This window comes from Mus caroli, unplaced genomic scaffold, assembly GCF_978045245.1.
Source record: "Mus caroli unplaced genomic scaffold, Mus_caroli_1 scaffold_7, whole genome shotgun sequence".
In the NCBI taxonomy this organism is placed as follows: Eukaryota; Metazoa; Chordata; class Mammalia; order Rodentia; family Muridae; genus Mus; species Mus caroli.
Genome location: NW_028227262.1, coordinates 1,113,775 through 1,135,002, shown reverse-complemented (window position 1 = coordinate 1,135,002; position 21,228 = coordinate 1,113,775). Strand labels below are relative to the sequence as shown.

General features: G+C 41.2%; 1 protein-coding gene across 2 annotated transcripts in view; it reads right to left on the bottom strand.

Moving 5' to 3' along the window:
• Tmtc1 (transmembrane O-mannosyltransferase targeting cadherins 1) overlaps positions 1 to 21,228 on the bottom strand; it is a 348,737-nt gene that overhangs the window by 261,268 nt on the left and 66,241 nt on the right. Inside the window, exon 3 of one of the 2 annotated variants that reach the window (XM_029478417.2) lies at positions 17,780 to 17,902. The exons of the other annotated variant lie outside the window; for it this stretch is intronic. Coding sequence (XP_029334277.1) covers positions 17,780 to 17,902 — 123 coding nt within the window. The remainder of the gene's footprint in view (positions 1 to 17,779; positions 17,903 to 21,228) is intronic. 2 annotated transcript variants of the gene reach the window in all.

Genomic DNA, 21,228 nt, shown 5'->3' with positions numbered 1-21,228 from the left:
GTGTCATTCCTCAGGCTCTGGCCACTCTTTTTTTGATAGGGTCTCTCACTGACTTTGAACTTACTCTGTGGGTGAGGCTGGCTAGCAAAGGAGCCCCAGAGATTCACTTTTGTCCTCTTTCATGGCTCTAAGATTAGAAGCACAGAGAAATCCGGCCTACTTAGGGCCACAAGCCTCTTCCGGTCAGAAAAGCACCAGCGTAGCTAGGGCGCAGGGTCGGCTGACACTCGCCAGCTACCCACAACACCCACCACAGGATCTTAAGACTTCTGGTGAGTGGAACACAGCTTCTGCTCCAATCCAATTGCGCGCGGGACCTGAGACTGCATTAGTTAGGGAAGCAGAAACCGGCCTGAGTAGGGCCACAGGCCTCATCCGGCCTGAACAGCACCGGGGTAGCTAGAGCGCAGGGTCGGCTGACACCCGAGAGCTACCCACGACCCCCGCCACAGGATTTGGAGACTGCTGGTGAGTGGAACACAGCTTCTGCTCCAGTCCAATCACGCGGGACCTGAGACTGCTCTGGTTGGGGAGGCAGAAATCCGGCCTACGTAGGGCCACAAGCCTCTTCCGGTCAGAAAAGCACCAGCGTAGCTAGGGCGCAGGGTCGGCTGACACTCGCCAGCTACCCACAACACCCACCACAGGATCTTAAGACTTCTGGTGAGTGGAACACAGCTTCTGCTCCAATCTTTAAACAGTGACAACGACAACAACTAACCCCAGAGATTACCAGATGGCGAAAGGTAAACGTAATAATCTTACTAACAGAAACCAAGACCACTCACCATCATCAGAACCCAGCACTCCCACTTCGCCCAGTCCGGGGAACCCCAACACACCGGAAAAGCTAGACACGGATCTAAAAGCATATCTCCTGATGATGGTAGAGGACTTCAAGAAGGACTTTAATAACACACTTAAAGAAATACAGGAGAACACTGCTAAACAGGTAGAAGACATTAAAGAGGAAGCACAAAAATCCCTTAAAGAATTACAGGAGAACACTGCTAAAGAGATACAAATCCTTAAAGAAAAACAGGATAACATAATCAAACAGGTAGAAGTCCTTAATGAAAAACAGGAAAACACATCCAAACAGATGATGGAAATGAACAAAACCATACTAGACCTAAAAAGGGAAGTAGACACAATAAAGAAAACCCAAAATGAGGCAACACTGGAGATAGAAACCCTAGGAAAGAAATCTGGAACCATAGATACCAGCATCAGCAACAGAATACAAGAGATGGAAGAGAGAATCTCAGGTGCAGAAGATTCCATAGAGAACATCGGCACAACAATCAAGGAAAATGTAAAATGCAAAAAGATCCTAACTCAAAACATCCAAGAAATACAGGACACAATGAGAAGACCAAACCTATGGATAATAGGAGTGGATGAGAATGAAGATTTTCAACTCAAAGGACCAGCAAACATCTTCAACAAAATTATAGAAGAAAACTTCCCAAATCTAAAGAAAGAGATGCCCATGAACATACAAGAAGCCTACAGAACTCCAAATAGACTGGACCAGAAAAGAAATACCTCCCGACACATAATAATCAGAACAACAAATGCTCTAAATAAAGATAGAATACTAAAAGCAGTAAGAGAAAAAGGACAAGTAACATATAAAGGCAAGCCTATCAGAATTACACCAGATTTTTCACCAGAGACTATGAAAGCCAGAAGATCCTGGACGGATGTTATACAGACACTAAAAGAACACAAATTCCAGCCCAGGCTACTATACCCAGCCAAACTCTCAATTAACATAGATGGAGAAACCAAAGTATTCCACGACAAAACCAAATTCACACATTATCTCTCCACGAATCCAGCCCTTCAAAGGATAATAACAGAAAAAAACCAATACAAGAACAGGAACCACGCCCTAGAAACAACAAGAAGGTAATCCCTCAACAAACCTAAAAGAAGACAGCCACAAGAACAGAATGCCAACTTTAACAACAAAAATAACAGGAAACAACAATTACTTTTCCTTAATATCTCTTAATATCAATGGACTCAACTCCCCAATAAAAAGACATAGACTAACAAATTGGCTACACAAATAAGACCCAACATTTTGCTGCTTACAGGAAACTCATCTCAGAGAAAAAGATAGACACTACCTCAGAATGAAAGGCTGGAAAACAATTTTCCAAGCAAATGGTATGAAGAAACAAGCTGGAGTAGCCATTCTAATATCTGATAAGATTGACTTCCAACCCAAAGTCATTAAAAAAGACAGGGAGGGACACTTCATACTCATCAAAGGTAAAATCCTCCAAGAGGAACTATCAATCCTGAATATCTATGCTCCGAATACAAAGGCAGCCACATTCATTAAAGAAACTTAGTAAATCTCAGAGCACACATTGCACCTCATACAATAATAGTGGGAGACTTCAACACACCACTTTCACCAATGGACAGATCGTGGAAACAGAAACTAAACAGGGACACAGTGAAACTAACAGAAGTTATGAATCAAATGGATCTGGCAGATATCTACAGAACATTCTATCCTAAAACAAAAGGATATACCTTCTTCTCAGCACCTCATGGTACTTTCTCCAAAATTGACCACATAATTGGTCACAAAACAGGCCTCAACAGATACAAAAATATTGAAATTGTCCCATGCATCCTATCAGATCACCATGGACTAAGGCTGATCTTCAATAACAAAATAAATAATAGAAAGCCAACCTTCACGTGGAAACTGAACAACACTCTTCTCAATGATACCTTGGTCAAGGAAGGAATAAAGAAAGAAATTAAGGACTTTTTAGAGTTCAATGAAAATGAAGCCACAACATACCCAAACTTATGGGACGCAATGAAAGCATTTCTAAGAGGAAAACTCATAGCTCTGAGTGCCTCCAAAAGGAAACTAGAGAGAGCACACATTAGCAGCTTGACAACATACCTAAAAGCACTAGAACAAAAGGAAGCAAATTCACCCAAGAGGAATAGATGGCAGGAAATAATCAAACTCAGGGGCGAAATCAACCAAGTGGAAACAAGAAGAACTATTCAAAGAATCAACCAATCAAGGAGCTGGTTCTTTGAGAAAATCAACAAGATAGATAAACCCTTAGCCAGACTCACTAGAGGGCACAGGGAAAGCATCCTAATTAACAAAATCAGAAATGAAAAAGGAGACATAACAACAGATCCTGAAGACATCCAAAACACCATCAGATCCTTCTACCAAAGGCTATACTCAACAAAACTGGAGAACCTGGATGAAATGGAGAAGTTCCTAGACAGATACCAGGTACCAAAGTTGAATCAAGATCAGGTTAATGATCTAAACAGCCCTATATCCCCCAAAGAAATAGAAGCAGTCATTAATAGTCTCCCAACTAAAAAAAGCCCAGGACCAGATGGGTTTAGTGCAGAGTTCTATCAGACCTTCAAAGAAGATCTAATCCCAGTTCTTCACAAACTATTCCACAAAATAGAAACAGAAGGTACTCTACCCAACTCATTCTATGAAGCCACAATTACTCTGATACCTAAACCACAAAAAGACCCAACAAAGATAGAAAACTTCAGACCAATATCCCTTATGAATATTGATGCAAAAATCCTCAATAAAGTTCTTGCTAACCGAATCCAAGAACACATCAAAACAATCATCCATCCTGACCAAGTAGGTTTCATCCCAGGGATGCAGGGATGGTTCAATATACGGAAATCCATCAACGTAATCCAGTATATAAACAAACTCAAAGACAAAAACCACATGGTCATCTCGTTAGATGTGGAAAAAGCATTTGACAAGATCCAACACCCATTCATGATAAAAGTCTTGGAAAGATCAGGAATTCAAGGCCCATACCTAAACATGATAAAAGCAATCTACAGCAAACCAGTAGCCAACATCAAAGTAAATGGTGAGAAGCTTGAAGCAATCCCTCTAAAATCAGGGACTAGACAAGGCTGTCCACTTTCTCCATACCTATTCAACATTGTACTTGAAGTCCTAGCCAGAGCAATTCGACAACAAAAGGAGATCAAAGGGATACAAATTGGAAAAGATGAAGTCAAAATATCACTCTTTGCAGATGATATGATAGTGTATATATAAGTGACCCTAAAAATTCCACCAGAGAACTCCTAAGCCTGATAAACAGCTTCGGTGAAGTAGCTGGATATAAAATTAACTCAAACAAATCAATGGCCTTTCTCTACACAAAGAATAAACAGGCTGAGAAAGAAATTAGGGAAACAACACCCTTCTCAATAGTCACAAATAATATAAAATATCTTGGCGTGACTCTAACTAAGGAAGTGAAAGATCTGTATAATAAAAACTTCAAGTCTCTGAAGAAAGAAATTATAGAAGATCTCAGAAGATGGAAAGATCTCCCATGCTCATGGATTGGCAGGATCAACATTGTAAAAATGGCTATCTTGCCAAAAGCAATCTACACATTCAATGCAATCCCCATCAAAATTCCAACTCAATTCTTCAACGAATTAGAAAGTGCAATCTGCAAATTCATCTGGAATAACAAAAACCTAGGATAGCAAAAACTCTTCTCAAGGATAAAAGAACCTCTGGTGGAATCACCATGCCGGACCTAAAGCTTTACTACAGAGCAATTGTGATAAAAACTGCATGGTACTGGTATAGTGACAGACAAATAGACCAATGGAATAGAATTGAAGACCCAGAAATGAACCCACACACCTACGGTCACTTGATCTTCGACAAGGGAGCTAAAAACATCCAGTGGAAGAAAGACAGCATTTTCAACAAATGGTGCTGGCACAACTGGTTGTTAACATGTAGAAGAATGTGAATCGATCCATTCCTATCTCCTTGTACTAAGGTCAAGTCTAAGTGGATCAAGGAACTTCACATAAAACCAGAGACACTGAAACTTATAGAGAAGAAAGTGGGGAAAAGCCTTGAAGATATGGGCACAGGAGAAAAATTCCTGAATAGAACAGTAATGGCTTGTGCTGTAAGATCGAGAATTGACAAGTGGGACCTCATGAAACTGCAAAGCTTCTGCAAGGCTAAAGACACCATCAATAAGACAAAAAAACCACCAACAGATTGGGAAAGGATCTTCACCTATCCTAAATCAGATAAGGGACTAATATCCAATATATATAAGGAACTCAAGAAGGTGGACTCCAGAAAGTCAAATAACCCCATTAAAAAATGGGGCTCAGAACTGAACAAAGAATTCTCACCTGAGGAATACCGAATGGCAGAGAAGCACCTGAAAAAATGTTCAACATCCTTAATCATCAGGGAAATGCAAATCAAAACAACCCTGAGATTCCACCTCACACCAGTCAGAATGGCTAAGATCAAAAATTCAGGTGACAGCAGATGCTGGCGAGGATGTGGAGAAAGAGGAACACTCCTCCATTGTTGGTGGGATTGCAAGCTTGTACAACCACTCTGGAAATCAGTCTGGCGTTTCCTCAGGAAATTGGACATAGTACTACCGGAGGATCCAGCAATACCTCTCCTGGGCGTATATCCAGAAGATGTCCCAACCGGTAAGAAGGACACATGCTCCACTATGTTCATAGCAGCCCTATTTATAATAGCCAGAAGCTGGAAAGAACCCAGATGTCCCTCAACAGAGGAATGGATACAGAAATTATGGTACATTTACACAATGGAGTACTACTCAGCTATTAAAAAGAATGAATTTAGAAATTCCTAGCCAAATGGATGGACCTGGAGGGCATCATCTTGAGTGAAGTAACACAATCACAAAAGAACTCACACAATATGTATTCACTGATAAGTGGATATTAACCCAAAACTTAGGATACCCAAGATATAAGATACAATTTGCTAAACGCATGAAACTCAAGAAGAATGAAGACCAAAGTGTGGACACTGTGCCCCTTCTTAGAATTGGGAACAAAACACCCAGGGAAGGAGTTACAGAGACAAAGTTCGTAGCTGTGATGAAAGGATGGACCATTTAGAGACTGCCGTGTCCAGGGATCCATCCCATAAGCAGCTTCTAAACGCTGACACCATTGCATACACTAGCAAGATTTTGCTGAAAGGACCCAAATATAGCTGTCTCTTGTGAGACGATGCCGGGGCCTAGCAAACACAGGAGTGGATGTTCACAGTCAGCTATTGGATGTATCACAGGGCTCCCAATGGAGAAGCTAGAGAAAGTACCCAAGGAGCTAAAGGGATCTGCAACCCTATTGTTGGAACAACATGATGTACTAACCAGAACCCCTGAGCTCTTGTCTCTAGCTGCATATGTATCGAAAGATGGCCTAGTCGGCCATCAATGGAAAGAGAGGCCCATTGGACTTGCAAACTTTATATGCCCCAATATAGGGGAATGCCAGGGCCAAAAGAATGGGAAAGGGTGGGTAGGGAAGTGGGGGGTGCTATGGGGGACTTTTGGGATAGCATTGGAAATGTAATTGAGGAAAATATGTAATAAAAATATTAAAAATTAAAAAAAAAAAGATTAGAAGCACACAGGGGCTTCTCATTGTCACGTAGGTTCCAGGGTTCAAACTCATGTTCTTCTTCTTTTTTTTCAAACTCATGTTCTTGCTTTTGCAAGGCAACCACTTTGCTAGCTAAGCTCTTTCTCCATGTTGACCCTTTACCCACTGAAGTTCATTTATCACCCACATGAAGTTTTCATGTATGTGAATGTCTCAATGTATAATTTCCTTACCTGAACCAAGAGGGGAGTCAGGGTTTGAGGGAGCCATAAATTGTGTGTTGAAGCCATTTTATCTGGTTTTTTTTTTTTCTTTTTTGAGTTTCATAGCTCTTTTGAAAAGAGGAGAGAGGTTTTACTTTAGAAAATGAGAGCTTGCTGATGTTTGATTTTAATGGTTATTGTGGTCTATAACTGAAATGGACTGACTTAGTCATGCTGGGACCCTCATCCCTCAAAGCCTACATAGTGACAGCATCCTTTTAAATGGGATAATAAAATGAACTTATGGGAGAATTGCTATGGGGGTCAGCTGACCTGCTAGCTCTAGACCTCTTTCAGCTTCCTCTAAAAGATGCTTTAAGTGCATTCAGGAGTTCTAAGTAAGGGCTGTGGACAGGTAGACTACTTTTGAAGCCCATCTTCTCTCAGGCAAAGAGGAACTTTCTGCTAAAGATCTAGAGACTCTCTGGAGTTGAGCACAGAGGTACAGAAAATAGCCTCAGCATGTTCCTCAAGCAAGCAGCCACTTCTGGGACTTCTCATCCCTAAACCCTGTCTTGAAGGCTCAGAGATGTTCCCAAGGGAGATACCTAGAGAGAGGCAGGGGAATCTAAACAGTCACTCCTGGCCCAAAGAGTTCATATATATGTGACTAAGATAAGTTGAAGCAAAGTAGCCTATTGGCTTAAGAGACAACCTTGGCTATAACAAATCTTGAAAAACAAGAGAAAAAAATTGGTTCATCAAACAAAGCCACAGTCTGGTGGGAGGTGCCCTGATTTAAAACAACAAGGAAGTTCTGAGAAATCAGGTCTTTTCATCCCTAGCTGGTAGAAGAATAAATTAGAACAACTATTCTGATAAAAAATGGATCAAAATCTAATTGTGCATAGCATTTGATTAAATAAGTTCTGGGCACTTGTCTTAAGAGTATAATCAGTAAAGTCTGCAAGGACCGGTTCATGGAAGTATTGCTGCTGTACTCTTACTAAAAAACAAAGGTAAAGGCTTGCTTTAGGTTCTTGGTTTAAAATTTATGGCGCATGATTAAAAGAAACTTTACGCCCACTAAAAATGCATGAAATGGGCTGGAGAGATGGCACAATGAGTCAGCAGCTAGCCTGGCAAGCATCAGGACCTGAGTTTAGATCCGCAGTACCCACATATAAGCCTTGTATGTTATGTGCAAGAGAGGTATGAACACAAGTGAATACATATGACTCACTGTCCAGTCACTATAGCCAAAATGATGAGATATCAGTGAGACATCTCATCTCAAACACCTGAGGTTGATTACTGGTATCTATGCATACATGCATAGGTGAGTGAGCTGCACACACAGACACACACACACTCACACACAGCAGTTACTTGAAACAAGATGCACATGCTGATTTCTAGGTGATAAAGGCAAATTTTGTGACTATTTGTATAGTATGAACCCATTTGTGTTGAACTAAAGATTAAATAGCTGAATGCACTGTTCTCGGTTTCCTCACTCTTAGGATAATACTGCACGGCTCAACAACAGAAGCAGAATCAGAGGGAGATATATAATTGTAACCACACACACACACACACACACACACACACACACACAGGAGTCATATGAATGGATTTGCTAACAACACTGAAGAACTTATTACTAAGTAAACAGATCTTGACATTCACAAGACAGATTAATTAAAAAATGAAACTCACAGGAGCAGTTTAGATAGAATCCAGTGTGTGTTCTTGGTAAGGATGGTGTCCTCCAGAAGTTGGGCCACTTGCACACATCTATGTCTGGGGAACAGAGCCTCTTTATGTCCATCTGTTGTCTCTGGCCAACAAAGTGTATCTATCAGTGACTATGGCTGCTAACCCTCAACAGGAAGATAATTCCCTCTGCTGTCTTCTTTGTGACCCACCCTAAGCACGAATACAAAAGAGGAGAAGTTTTGGAAATCTAGTTCATACTATCAAAGGGAACACAGAGGCCAAGCTGAAGTTCAGCACAGGCGAGATGTCCTGCATGCTGCCTGCAAACGAGACTGTGATTTGTGTAACTCACTCCCCAGCCCTGGATGAGGAACATCATTCACATGGTTTGACTGATTTTTTTTTCCCTGTCTTCATAGCAAAGTGAAGTATTCAGAAGTCAAAGCAGCTGTGATGCTTGACAAGATTTTGCTTCTGTGTAAGACACATAAAATAAAAAGAAACTAAGATAAAAGTGTTTGATTGTCCCAAGGGTGTTACATGTATTTATTAATTTTTTTATATCAAACTCATACTAAACATGAAAAAATAAAACACAAAATGTTTAAGTAGCCAGCAAGAATGTACACAGCTGGGCCTCTGAGTTTAACTCTCATGCAACGTCGCTCAGACTGTCGCAGAGCTGTGAATAGGCACCTGGCATGAAAATCCTGAACCATGGCAAATTTTAAAAAATCATACCTTGTTCTATTGACTAAAGAAAGAACTCAGTCAAAAGATCTAAAGCCAAGTTTTCAGGACAAAGCTGGGTTAACACATACTTTTCAGATGGCAAGATCATAATCCTTCCACAAGCGCAGAAGGAATCCTGTCGACTATTTTATTTAATGCACTAATGAGGAAACCAGTAACATTGTTAAACTGGTTCAAATGAGAAATGACTTATAGACGTTTATATCCTCCGCTGGATGAAGCCATTTGTCACTACCACGAACTGGAAGGAATCTCTGGGTTTGCAATAGAATTTTCTATCATCAGTTTATATGAAAGATTTGTAAAATGTCTTGGTAAAATATGATCATTGTCTCTCATGAAGATTCTGACAGACACTTTCAACATGGGTCTGATCTAATGTTGGTGATTTTCTTGTTTAATGTTTTTGGCTAATGAAATGAAATTTCTTTATAACAGCCATTCATAGATGGCCTGGTTACTTGAAACCTTATAGTGGCTGTAAAGCTCTCTTCTACTCTAAGCTTCTATGTCTCTGAAGATGAGATAAGAATAAGGGGAATGTATTTAATAACAAAGTTTTACCAGGGGAAATCATTAAAGATGAATGAGAAAAAGGTTCAACAGTTGAAGTTGGCATCTCGTAGGCTCTGCCCCTCAGTTACCTGGCAACAGACTGGTGTGCCTGGCTCACTATAAAAAGGGCTGCTTGCCCCCTCCACTCTCTCCTGCTCCTTACCCCCTCTCTCCTCATTCCCCTCCCCCATCTCTCTCCATGTGTTTTTGGCCAGCCTCTACTTTCTCTCTCTCTCTCTCTCTCTCTCTCTCTCTCTCTCTCTCTCTCTCTCTCTCTCTCTCCTCTGAATAAACTCTATTCTATACTATACAGACCTGTGGCTGGTATCTCAGAGGGGGAAGGTATGTCTCAGCCTCTACAGAGAGGCACCCCCTTTCCCCACACCATATTGTGCCTCCACCAAACATATCCCTGTGTTCTCTTGCTTTTTCTAAAACACAACAGTTAAGACCAAAGAGTGATGGAAAGGTGGCTCAGCAGTAAAAAGCTCTCAGCAAACAACCACAAGGACTGGAGTTTGGATCTCATCTCCAAGGTATCCAGTACCCTCTTCTTGGCCTTTGCTTGTATGTGATCATACACTCACGTGCATATATGTACACACACACACACACACACACACTCGTTTTAGAAATGAAGAATTAATTTAAAATTGAGAAAGACCAGTAAAGTAGGAAAAGACTCAAAAAGCTTAGAAATCACGTAGCTGGCTCTGGCCTATGACACAGCAGATGTATTTATCTCCTTACAGAGGCTCTCAAAGCTTCCAGCTCTGCCTGCTGAGTCTCCTGTAACTGATCCGACAAAGTACAGCTTCTTGATTAGGGTCAGTGGGAAAGCAAACATCTCAAGATTCCAATCAAGCTGCTTAGAAAGATTTTTCATTTCAAAAAAATTTCCCACTTGGCTTCTAATGGTGCAATTGACAAAGTTGTATAAACTGAAGATAATGCTGAAATTATTTGATATGTGTTTATATATTGTATGATGATTGCCACAGTTGAGCTAGTTACTGCATGTGCCTCTTGATACCTCACATGGACAACAGGGTGAGAACTTTAAGATCTACCCATTCCCAGATTGCAATCACACCTGTATCTTATCAATAGCCACCATGCTGTCAGGTCCATGTAACCTACTTACCTCACAACTGAGAATTTGCACCCTTTAACCAAGGTCTCCCCTTCCTCCCCAACTCCAGCCCCTCGAAACTTCTGTTTCTAAAGTTTTTATTTCAATTTAGATTCTACATGTAAGATATTTCAGTATTTGTCTTTCTATTTTATTTAATATGTATAATGTTTTAGAAATGCATTCATATATGTTGTTGTGAAAGATAGGATTCTTCTGATTTTGTTTTGTTTGAGACAGATTCTCACCATGTAGCCCAGGCCTGTTTGAGATAGATTCTTACCATGTAGCCCAGGCTGGCCTCAACACTGGACTTCTCTGGCCTCTGCCTCCCAAGCATAGGTATTATAAGTGTTCCCCACTATCCAGATGTGCATCTTGTTTCCTTTGGATAGAGAAGATGCTTAATTTTGTGTATTTATACATGTATGTATGTATGTGCGTGTGCACACACACACACAACGAGAGAGAGAGAGAGAGAGAGAGAGAGAGAGAGAGAGAGAGAGAGAGAGAGAACAGTAGATAAGCCTGTAATCCTAGCATTCAGAAGCTAAGTCAGGAATATTTCTGAGTTCAGGATAATCAAAGGCTGGCTACATAATAAGTCCATAGTAAGCCTAGGTAAAAAGAGGGGGAGGGGGATACAAAACATGTTGCTTGTGGAAACATCATCAGATTAATATTTCAAATAAATCCTGCCTCTAGACTAAAGATGTCAAAATGGCTCGATGTCATGGTCTTACAGATGTCGTCATTTTACAGAAGCTACTTCTGAAGCGATAACCATTCTCAAGAAGTAAAAATACAAATCAGAATTCCAGATTTAGACACTGACTTACATAGTGAAAATCAAGAGTCACTTGTTTCAAATAATCAAATTTGGAAATACCTGGGCAGCTCATATCTGAGTCCATTTAACCTACTGCAATTCCCTTATTCTGCCTTATTCCATCAGCCTGATGTTACAGCTTTAAAAAGAAAAACAAACCTTAATACTATAGTTACTTAAGGTATAGTTTCTTGGGAAGAAATCCTTATGTTCCTAGGATGAGCTAATTCCAAAGACTCTTTCTTACCACTCAAAGCTGTCCCCTGTATTGTGAAATGAAAAATCCATTTCTTACTAGCTTTTAGGACACCTAAAAATGGCAATTTAACATGAATTCTTTTACAGGCTCTGGAGAAATGCCAAGAGCAGGCACTAATGCCCAGAAGGCTTCAGTCCTATCTTGGCTGGGTGACTTGGCTCAGTTGTCCCACACTCCCTCCAACACAACCATACACACACACAGAGCTTTTTCTATGTTTCCTTATTGGCCAACTTCTGTCTTGATTACATTCTTCAGGCATGTTTGCTGTTTATTTGCCAGGGGTAATCTGTCTCCCTTTAGCAAAGCTGGTAACCCTTGTCTTTCAAGTCATGGTTCAAAGGTCACTTCTTTAATGAGACTTCCTCTGCTAACTAGGCTCACAGAATGTGTATTAGCATAGCTTGATGTTCTTTAAAACAAGAATGATATAGTACCATAGTTGACTTTTTGATATATATTTCCATCTGACTGTGAACTCTGTAAAGGTCCTTACAGCTCCATGGCCTAAGACAGTCCTTAAAAGGGAAAAGGGTCTTGGAGCATCTGGAAGTTGGGAAGAAAAGGAAAGACTTATGGACTCTAAAATCTTGTTCGACACTTAGAGACTTGTTTTCTATTTGATTGTTCTACAAAATTGATAATACATATGGAGTATTTAGTTTTAAGACTTAGCTTCATAAATGTAAGTGGTTTTCACTGGAGAAGTAGACACCCTTGGTTCCATGATGTAAGAGATGATGGCAAGTTTAAGATGCTCTTGGGGTTCTTCAAAAGTCCCAGGTCCAGAAAGCCTTCAATGCCTGTTTTCCTAGGAGTCAGGAAACTTTACTGGCATGGCAATTGATGACAACGAATTTTCCTGTCCATCATTTTTAAGAATTCTTCCTAATGTCATCTGTAGTGCAGAATCCCACTTTCCAGTGTGAAAACATTAAGAATCAATGAGTGAAGGCTCGATGTCCCAGTGTAGGGGAATGTCAGGACAGGGAAGCAGGAGTGGGTAGGTTGGTGAGCAGGGGGATAGGGGATGGAATAGGGGGTTTTGAGAGGGGAAATGAGGAAAGGGGATAGCATTTGAAATGTAAATAAAGACAATATCTAATAATAAAAAAAGAATCACTAAGAAGTTGTAGTTTGATTCATGCTGCAACAATGTGTTTTCTTACCTGCCTAATATTCTGTCTGAAGTGGCTAAGGGCAGGGACTATATCCTTTCTATGGGATGAAGATGTAATTTGTGATTTATATTCCAGCTAAAATTCAGAATAGTCTTTCCATTCTGACATGGTGATTGTGAGAATTCAACATGCCAACACGAAGCTGACTCCTCACACTCACCTGCATAAAACTGGCTCCCTTCCCTGACCCTCAGTCGTCCCTGTGGTGTAACTGTTATTGAAGAAGAAGACTTTAGGTTACATTTTAATGGCTCCATTCTCTAGTGTCTAGTTATATGCCAACTGCATCACTGTTATGATAGAAACCTTGAGGTTATTTTTAAATTTCTCTTTGCTGAAATAATAGAACTTCTTTAATGAATCATCACAAGCCCATGGCTTTTGCTTATTGTTTTCGGCCCTCATCTCGGAGCTCTCAGGCCCACTTTCCAAACAGAAATTTCAGAATCAGTCCCCTCCCCATCACAACTGCTAAACTTCAGTTCATCTTCCAACTCCTCCCTTGTTCAAGAACCTTCTATGCTTCCTGTTCGCTGTTACACTAAGAATGAATTTGTCTTCCAGGTTCCTAGGTTCTCACAGTCTTCTGCCAGAGGCAACAATCCCCTGCTTTATTTACCCAGTGCTCTCAAGGTCCCGGGCAGCTCCTGCATACTCTGATCACGTTCTCCTCCATTTCCTATAAGCACACACCAAATGCATTTGGTTGTTCCCCTCCCCACACTCCATCCAGTCTTACTTGAATACCCTTGGAGGCCTAATCCTTCTATCACAGGAGCCCCTTATTGCCCTTCCTTTGTCTGTACTTGTAATGCATTTCTAGCTGTTAAAATGAAAAGTTTACCGAAATTAAACAGAGTTTATCTGCACGAAGAACAATTCTGGCTATGGAGGCATGAGAGCTGGGAAAGATGGCCCTCTCTGTAGCATGAGCTGTGGGCTTTTATTAGGTTGCAGTTGGATGCTGGCTAATTGTGATTCTAGCTACAATGAGTAGTTTACCTGGGTGGGTGTGGTTGGGGATAAAGTCCCTAGTGAGTGAGTGATTGTCTGTTTCTTACTTAAGCTCGGGTTTCTTTTCACTGTTCACATTTGGAGTCAACTTGCTTGAGTAGAAGCACAAAGCACTGATTCTATCTTGGAAAAGACCCTCTCGTTCTAGTCTGTATGTGGGCCAAAGTTGGCATTTTTTTCCTCAATGGCTCACCACCTTATTTTTTGAGGCAAGATTTCTCACTGAACCTAGAGCAAGACTAGCTAGCCAGAGAGTCTGAGGTATCCTCTTGTATCTGTTCCCCAATGGTAGTATCACCAGCTTGTGGGACCTCACCGGGCTTTGTTACATGGGTGCTGAGGACTACTGACCTCAGGGGCTCATGCTTGCATGACAAGCATTTTAGCGACTCAGCCATTTTCCCAGGCCTCCATTTGTTTTGTCTGAGTCAGTTCTCTTACTTAAATAACCAACATTTTAAAATGGGTTAGTCTGCCTCATCAAGGACTCATAACTCATGATGGTTGCAAAACTCCTTGAAGAATGACTTCCTGGATCATTGACCTTACAGTTGTCATAAAAAGACCATCCAAAAATGGACAAGGACTGATGATATGCTTGGAAGAATACTGAGATAAATATATCACACCTAAAGATTTCAACAGTAGCTTTCTGAGGGATAAAACCAAAATACTAGAGGATGCACCTCAGTCAAGACCAACCAATAGATGAACTTGCTAAGATAACCAAAAGAACAACAAAGTTTAGTAACCAGAACACACTGGAAGCTCGGCCTTTGAGCCTGATGTTTTCCTGCATTGTAGTCTGAATGTTTATGGCTGTGGCACCCTCTGTTGCAGGGAACACCCTGAACAGCCACTCAGCAGCAGGGCTGATTGTAATCCTCTGACGTGGTTATCAAGTTCACTGCTTCGCAGAGCTTTGGAACGGAGGCTTTATACAGAACACAGTGGGTCAGATTCTCACAAGACGTTTACTACAGAACAACGTTCTCTCCTTACAGCCATTTTCATTAAAAAAAAAATCAGAGTAAGCTCCAGTTTGTTTATGCAATGGGTCCTGCTCTCATAAAATCTGATTTCTTGTAGTGACAATAGGAACTATTTGGATTCCCTTCACATCCATGTTCCTGAAACTTAATAAGGAATAGCAAGCTGGACTTTCAAAAGACTTTTAAAGTTAGGCAGTCAATCCCAAACCTATTTCTAAGGTTCCCTAGTATTCCTTATTCAACCAGCAAGGCTAAGAACCTTTATAGCCCCATACCTGGTGTGGTGCTGGTTTGAATGAAAATGGCTGCCATAGGCCCACAGGAAATGACTTGGTAAAAGCTATCGGTCTTCTAAGTTAACATGTTCTAGAAGGTTTAACTTCGAGTCACTAAGATGCTAGGTCTGACACAGGTGGGCGTCTGACAGAGGTGGGCAGTGGATGGCCATTAAGGAAGTAAGAAATGACTGAACAAAATTTGGCTCTGAAGCTGTGGAATTCCAACTCTCCATAGCCACAAAGTTCTAATCAGCCCACCAGGTTTGTAGTTTACAAACACAGTTGTGGCTTTTTCCTGGTAATTTCAGTTCTAAGCAATACAAGGTTACCAACTGAATCCTGTAACATAAGTGGCTGGTTGGTCCTGGTGCATCTCAGATCTAGGATGAGATCATTACAGTAAAAAAAAAAGCTTAAATTCCACAGTCAATTGCAATAGAGCAGGCACCTTACTTGGGTCTTATCCATCCTTCTCATGTGTTTTGAATCTCAGCATAGAGGACAAATTTTAGTTCTTTTGTTGTTATTGCAGCTTTGCCTTTTGAGACAGGGTCTTCTTCTGCAGGTCAGGCTGGCTTGGACTGTGTGGTGTATCCAGAGCTGATCTCAAACTTTCGACATTCCTTCTGCCTCAGCCTTCTGAGTTCCAGAAGCATAGTTATGCTTCACGTCTGACTTCAGTTAGTTCTGAGGGAAATGCTGTGTAACGTAAAGCTATGAGTCTTAACCAACAGGAAACCTTAATGATGGAATATTCAGGCTGACCAGAGGCTGCTGTTGTTGGTATCATGAACCAACTTGCAGATCACCTCCAAACCCAGTGATGTCACCCATATGCCACAGGGACCTGCACATCTGTTGTCATGGCAATCACCATACATTCCCAGCAGACCCTCTTGAGCTTGTCTCTCTCTCTTTTCTCCCTTCATCTCCGTCGCCCCCCTTTTACACTCCCCTCGCCCCCCATAAGCCTCTCTTACATGGAACTGCATTGGCCTGGTGTGATCTGTCAGGACGAGAGCCACGATTCTATTGCAACAGCTGTGGTCATGGTTGCTTCCCCAGAACCAACTGCAGTCCCAGCCATATATTAGTCAAGAATACATGTTGAATAAAAGAGCTTGCTATAATAAGCAGACATTATAAAAAAGCATCCAGGGACATGGGAGTGGATGTTAGTACACAGTAACATGTTTGAAAATTGGGTCATAATTTTCTCTATTTTCTGACAAGGAAACAAACCCTTTGAGTTTTTACAGGGGTAAACATGCAAACATGGCCCTGGACTCAATCCAATCCTGCCTGTTTTTCTCACTAGTCAACGGTTTCTGTCTTGTTGGGAGGATGAAACTTGGAGACGTAAATTAACTTGAGAACTGTGAATGCCATGTGGATATCCACTGATCAAACAGATTCCCTTTCAGTGTAGGGTGAAGCTTGAAAATCAATTGGGACCTACCACAGCTGCAGGATGCAACTTGATCTGTGTGGGGTCCTGTGATTGTTTTTGGCAGTGCTAATTAATAAGGTCTGACGAAAACATAATTGTAAACAGAAACAACATCTGGTTGTAACACAATGAAAAGTCCCATAGCATACCCCTCATCCACTCAGTTTGGCTGTCCCTGTGAAGGCTGGGAACTGGCGCTAAGGACTTGCTTACAGCTGGCTTCTGGCATATCCTCAGCATGCCTGTCTTTGGGACACTGTGTGTGTGTGTGTGTGTGTGTGTGTGTGTGTGTGTGTGTGTGTGTGTGTGTGTTTTAATCACATGTTACTGTGAAACTGAACTTTGAAGATTGCACTGTCTAATTTTGTCTCATGAATTTAGTTCAACTCAAATCCAACTAATTTTAAAATTATCCATTTCCTGCTGTAGAATTAGCTATAATATGTGAGGAAAGGGGGTAAGAATCAGTCCAAGAGGAGATTCAACTGCTTAAGCCTGACCCCAGAAGAAAGAAAGAGCTTTGGATGTTTGGAGCTGTGTGCTAGGGATGTGCTGATGGACTGGGCTCTGTTCCTGGATCGGTGTCTGTGGCAACTAGGATTCTTTGATTGCAAGTAATAGGAGCAGCTGTGAGCACTATGCAAGAATGATGTGTCCTCAGGACAGGTCTGAGTTTCCAGCACCCTCTTTGGCCACAGAAGACGTTGTGTGATGACCATAGGTCAGTGCAGACATGTGACACCAACAGATAGCAAAGGTATGACTTTGAGCAGTATCCATGATGGGCAGCAATTGAGACGAGCAGACTGAAATCAGAGTTTCCCCTGTGGACAGAGACAACTAAACATAGAGGTGCTTCATGGGGGAAAACCCAGTGGGAGATCAGAGCTCATCATGGAGATTTGGGGTCTAGGCAAACTGGTATCAACATTCCATGGCTTACCATTGGGTTTAGGGTCTTTTTTCTCAGATAGGAAGTAGCAGAAAGGCTCAGTATTCCAGAAAGATGATGTCCAAATAGAAGCAGAAAAGGGCCGAGGTGAAGGAAGAAATCCAAGAAGTAGACCTGGAAAGAGGGAAGGAAATCAAGAACCTCTGGTTCTCAGAGAACATGGGCCTTTGGACATCACACCAGAGTGGTGAGAGCGATCGATTGCCCTGTCTGTTCAGAGAAGCACAGGCCTCTCTGCCTTGGTGTGTATAGATCCTCTGCCTTGGTGTGTATAGATCCTCTGCCTTGGTGTGCAAACCCCCCTGCCTTGGCATGTTCAAGGGAGAGAAAAGTGGTGAAAAGGAAGAGTCAGTAAGTGAAACCTCAAGTTAACACAAAGCCACAAAGGACAATGGCAGACACTAGGCCCCGCACCTGACTTTAGTATCTGGTCCAAGTGTCAATCATCCAATTAGGTAGTGTGATATGACTTCATAATGGCCCTACTGGATAAGACTTTGGAGATTTAGTTAATGTAAGGTCAAAGTTGTATTTTGAATTTCCCAACATATTTAAGAGCAGAGGTGATATTCTATGCTCCCTCTTTCTTTCTTTTCTCTCTTGTTCTCTTTCTCTCTCTCATGTGTCTGTCTGTCTGTCTGTCTGTCTGTATGTATGTATGTATGTAATGGATAAAGTGTGAGTACTGGGGATTGAACCCAGGTCGCCACACACACTAGGCACATGCTTTTATCACAGAGCAACATCTCCATCATTAATTCTGCATTCTTTATTCTTTTTAATCCCATTCAGAGTGTGACATTTGGTTTTGATTTGGGGAAAGTATCGAAGGAGAAAAAAAAAAGCAAAAACCCCGACACATTTAAAGGAAAGAATCCTGTTATGTTTTCATTTACTTATGGCCTGTGACTGTATGTGGGGGTGAGGGCCAGGGACACATGTGGAGGTCAGAGGTCAGAGGACATTTTTCAGCATCTGGTTATCTCCTTCTATGATTGGAGTCCCAGGGACCAAACTCAGACTGCTAGATCTGGTAGCTTTACCTTCTGAGTCATCTTTTTGGCCCAACAAGGAAAGTTGAAGAGTGGGGACCGTTAATTGTGACAAGAGAAACCACAGGGTAGTAATGGCAGAAGAGCAGCTTTTAGGTAAGTGACCACTGCTCACATGGCAGAAGAGTAAACTGTCCCATTACCTTAACTATAAGTAAAATGTTTATGAAGGTAGAATTTTGGAGTTTTAAATTCAATGTCCAAAAGAACTTTTGATGGGTATGCATCCAAGCACAGACAGTATGTCTAGGAGGACAGCATTCTTTCCAATGGTCCTGTTCAAAACAAATATTTAGATATGTGTGGTGTGTTGAACTCCTTGGGTTTTAATAGAAAAACATTTCAAGCAGAAGAAAAAATTATGAAGATATAGACACTTCTGGAAATCATGTCATGTGTTGGAATAGAGTAGTTAGCATAATGATGGGAAAATCTCTGACCTCATATAAATGACTATATATTTGTGTGACTATATATTTGTGATGACATTTGTATTATCATCTATCTATCATCTATCTTTGTCTGTATATGCAGTTGCTTGGTTTCCTTTCCTTCCTCTTTTTGAATTATTCCCACAAGTGACCATCACCCAGCTCATCTTGCCTCTTCTCGGGCAATCTGCAACAGCTGACAGGAGGCCTCCGAATCAGCACCTAGCAGTGCAGTTTGTCCCCTGACTTCCTCCAATGAACTTTCTAGTTCTAGGATCTAGGAGAGAATTCTTTTTTCCCCCTTTCCTCTTATTGCATTTTTAAAAAATTTATATTCAAATATTATTCCCTTTCCTGGTTACCCTTCCAGAACCCCCCTATCCCATCCCCCTTCCCTCTGCTTCTATGAGTGTGCTCCCCTACCCACCCACCCACTCCCTCCTCCCTGCCCTGGCATTCCCCTACAGTGGGGCATCAAGCCTTCACAGGACTAAGGGCATCTCTTCCAATTGATGCCCGACAAGGTCATCCTCTGCTACATATGCAGCTAGAGCCATGGGTTGCTCCATGCCTTTGGTAGGTGGTTTAGTCCCTAGCAGTCCCTGGGGGGTCTGGTTGGTTGATATTGTTATTCTTGGGATAGAATTCTTAAGTGACCACTGTGAAGTATTGTGGCTGGTTGTGACTCTTATTTTCTTAGATTGAAAACTACTAAAAGTTGGTGAAAATGCTGAGACTAAAGGGGAAGCCAGTGATAAAAGAAAGGGTTTTTTTTTTTTAGTATATGGAATGATAGGGAAAAGATAGATGATAGATAGATTAGATAGATAGATGATAGATAGAGATAGTCTGAGATAGATAGATAGATGATAGATAGATGATAGATAGATATAGATAGATAGATAGATATGACAGAGGTAGATAAACAGACACAGACAGATAGACATACAGACAGATAAACAGATTTGGGACCAAAGTAACATATTTTGTATGTATGTCCCTATGTAGGTGGTTGTTTGTGTTAGAATCTAAGGTCAGCTGTCATCCTCAGGGGCTATGGAAGAGATGACAGGTGTGGGGGAGAGGGAGGCCAGGGGAATTTGTAACCCTACCCACCTCATTTAAGTCAAAACAATCCGGACAGGCATAAGATCACTATTTATGAGGTTCTATGACTTAAAAGAGTACATTATATATACAAAGAAAAATGCCACCCACAAAGCTAATTCTTTCTAACCCTGAATTTGGGCATGGGGGGATTAAGGGTAAGAAGCCAGTTTCCCTGGTTTTCAAATTGTGTTTAACAGTTTGGTCAGAGTTAGCTAACCATCTTTTTTATGTCGTGGTTCTTAAACTTCTTGGATCTTTTTGAATATTTTATGAAAACTACTGCCCTTCTCTTCTGAAAAACAAAACAAAACAAAAACAAAAACAAGTGCACACAAAGAAATTTACTTATACAGCCGGGAGTCTAACATGACCCAGAATGACAAGGGACCCAAACTAACAAAAGCACTCGGAGTGAGAGAGCAAACATGTATACTTTGGGTTATCCAATAAGCCAGCTAACCTCTCAGATACCATCAATTTCTCTAACCTATAAATTTTTTACTTTCTAAAGTGTATACAGGTATTTGTACAATTTGTGCATTTTAGGAAGAGTTTATAAAAAACAGGACCAAAAGTGTCACAGCTGTATGTGACTGAAAGCAGTATCTTAAGAGGAAGTGGGGGGGGGGGGCTTCTAAATGAGCCTTGAATCTCTTGTGCTTTCAAAATTTCTTCTCTGCCATCCTAGCAGAAGCAACCTCAACACTAAGATCCCTTATTCCAACAATCTCTGTCTTAGTTAGGCTTACTATTGCTGTGATAAAACACCATGACCAAAAGCAACTTGGGGAAGAAAGGGTTTATTTCGCTAACTGCTCCATATAACAATAAGGGCAGGAACCTGAGG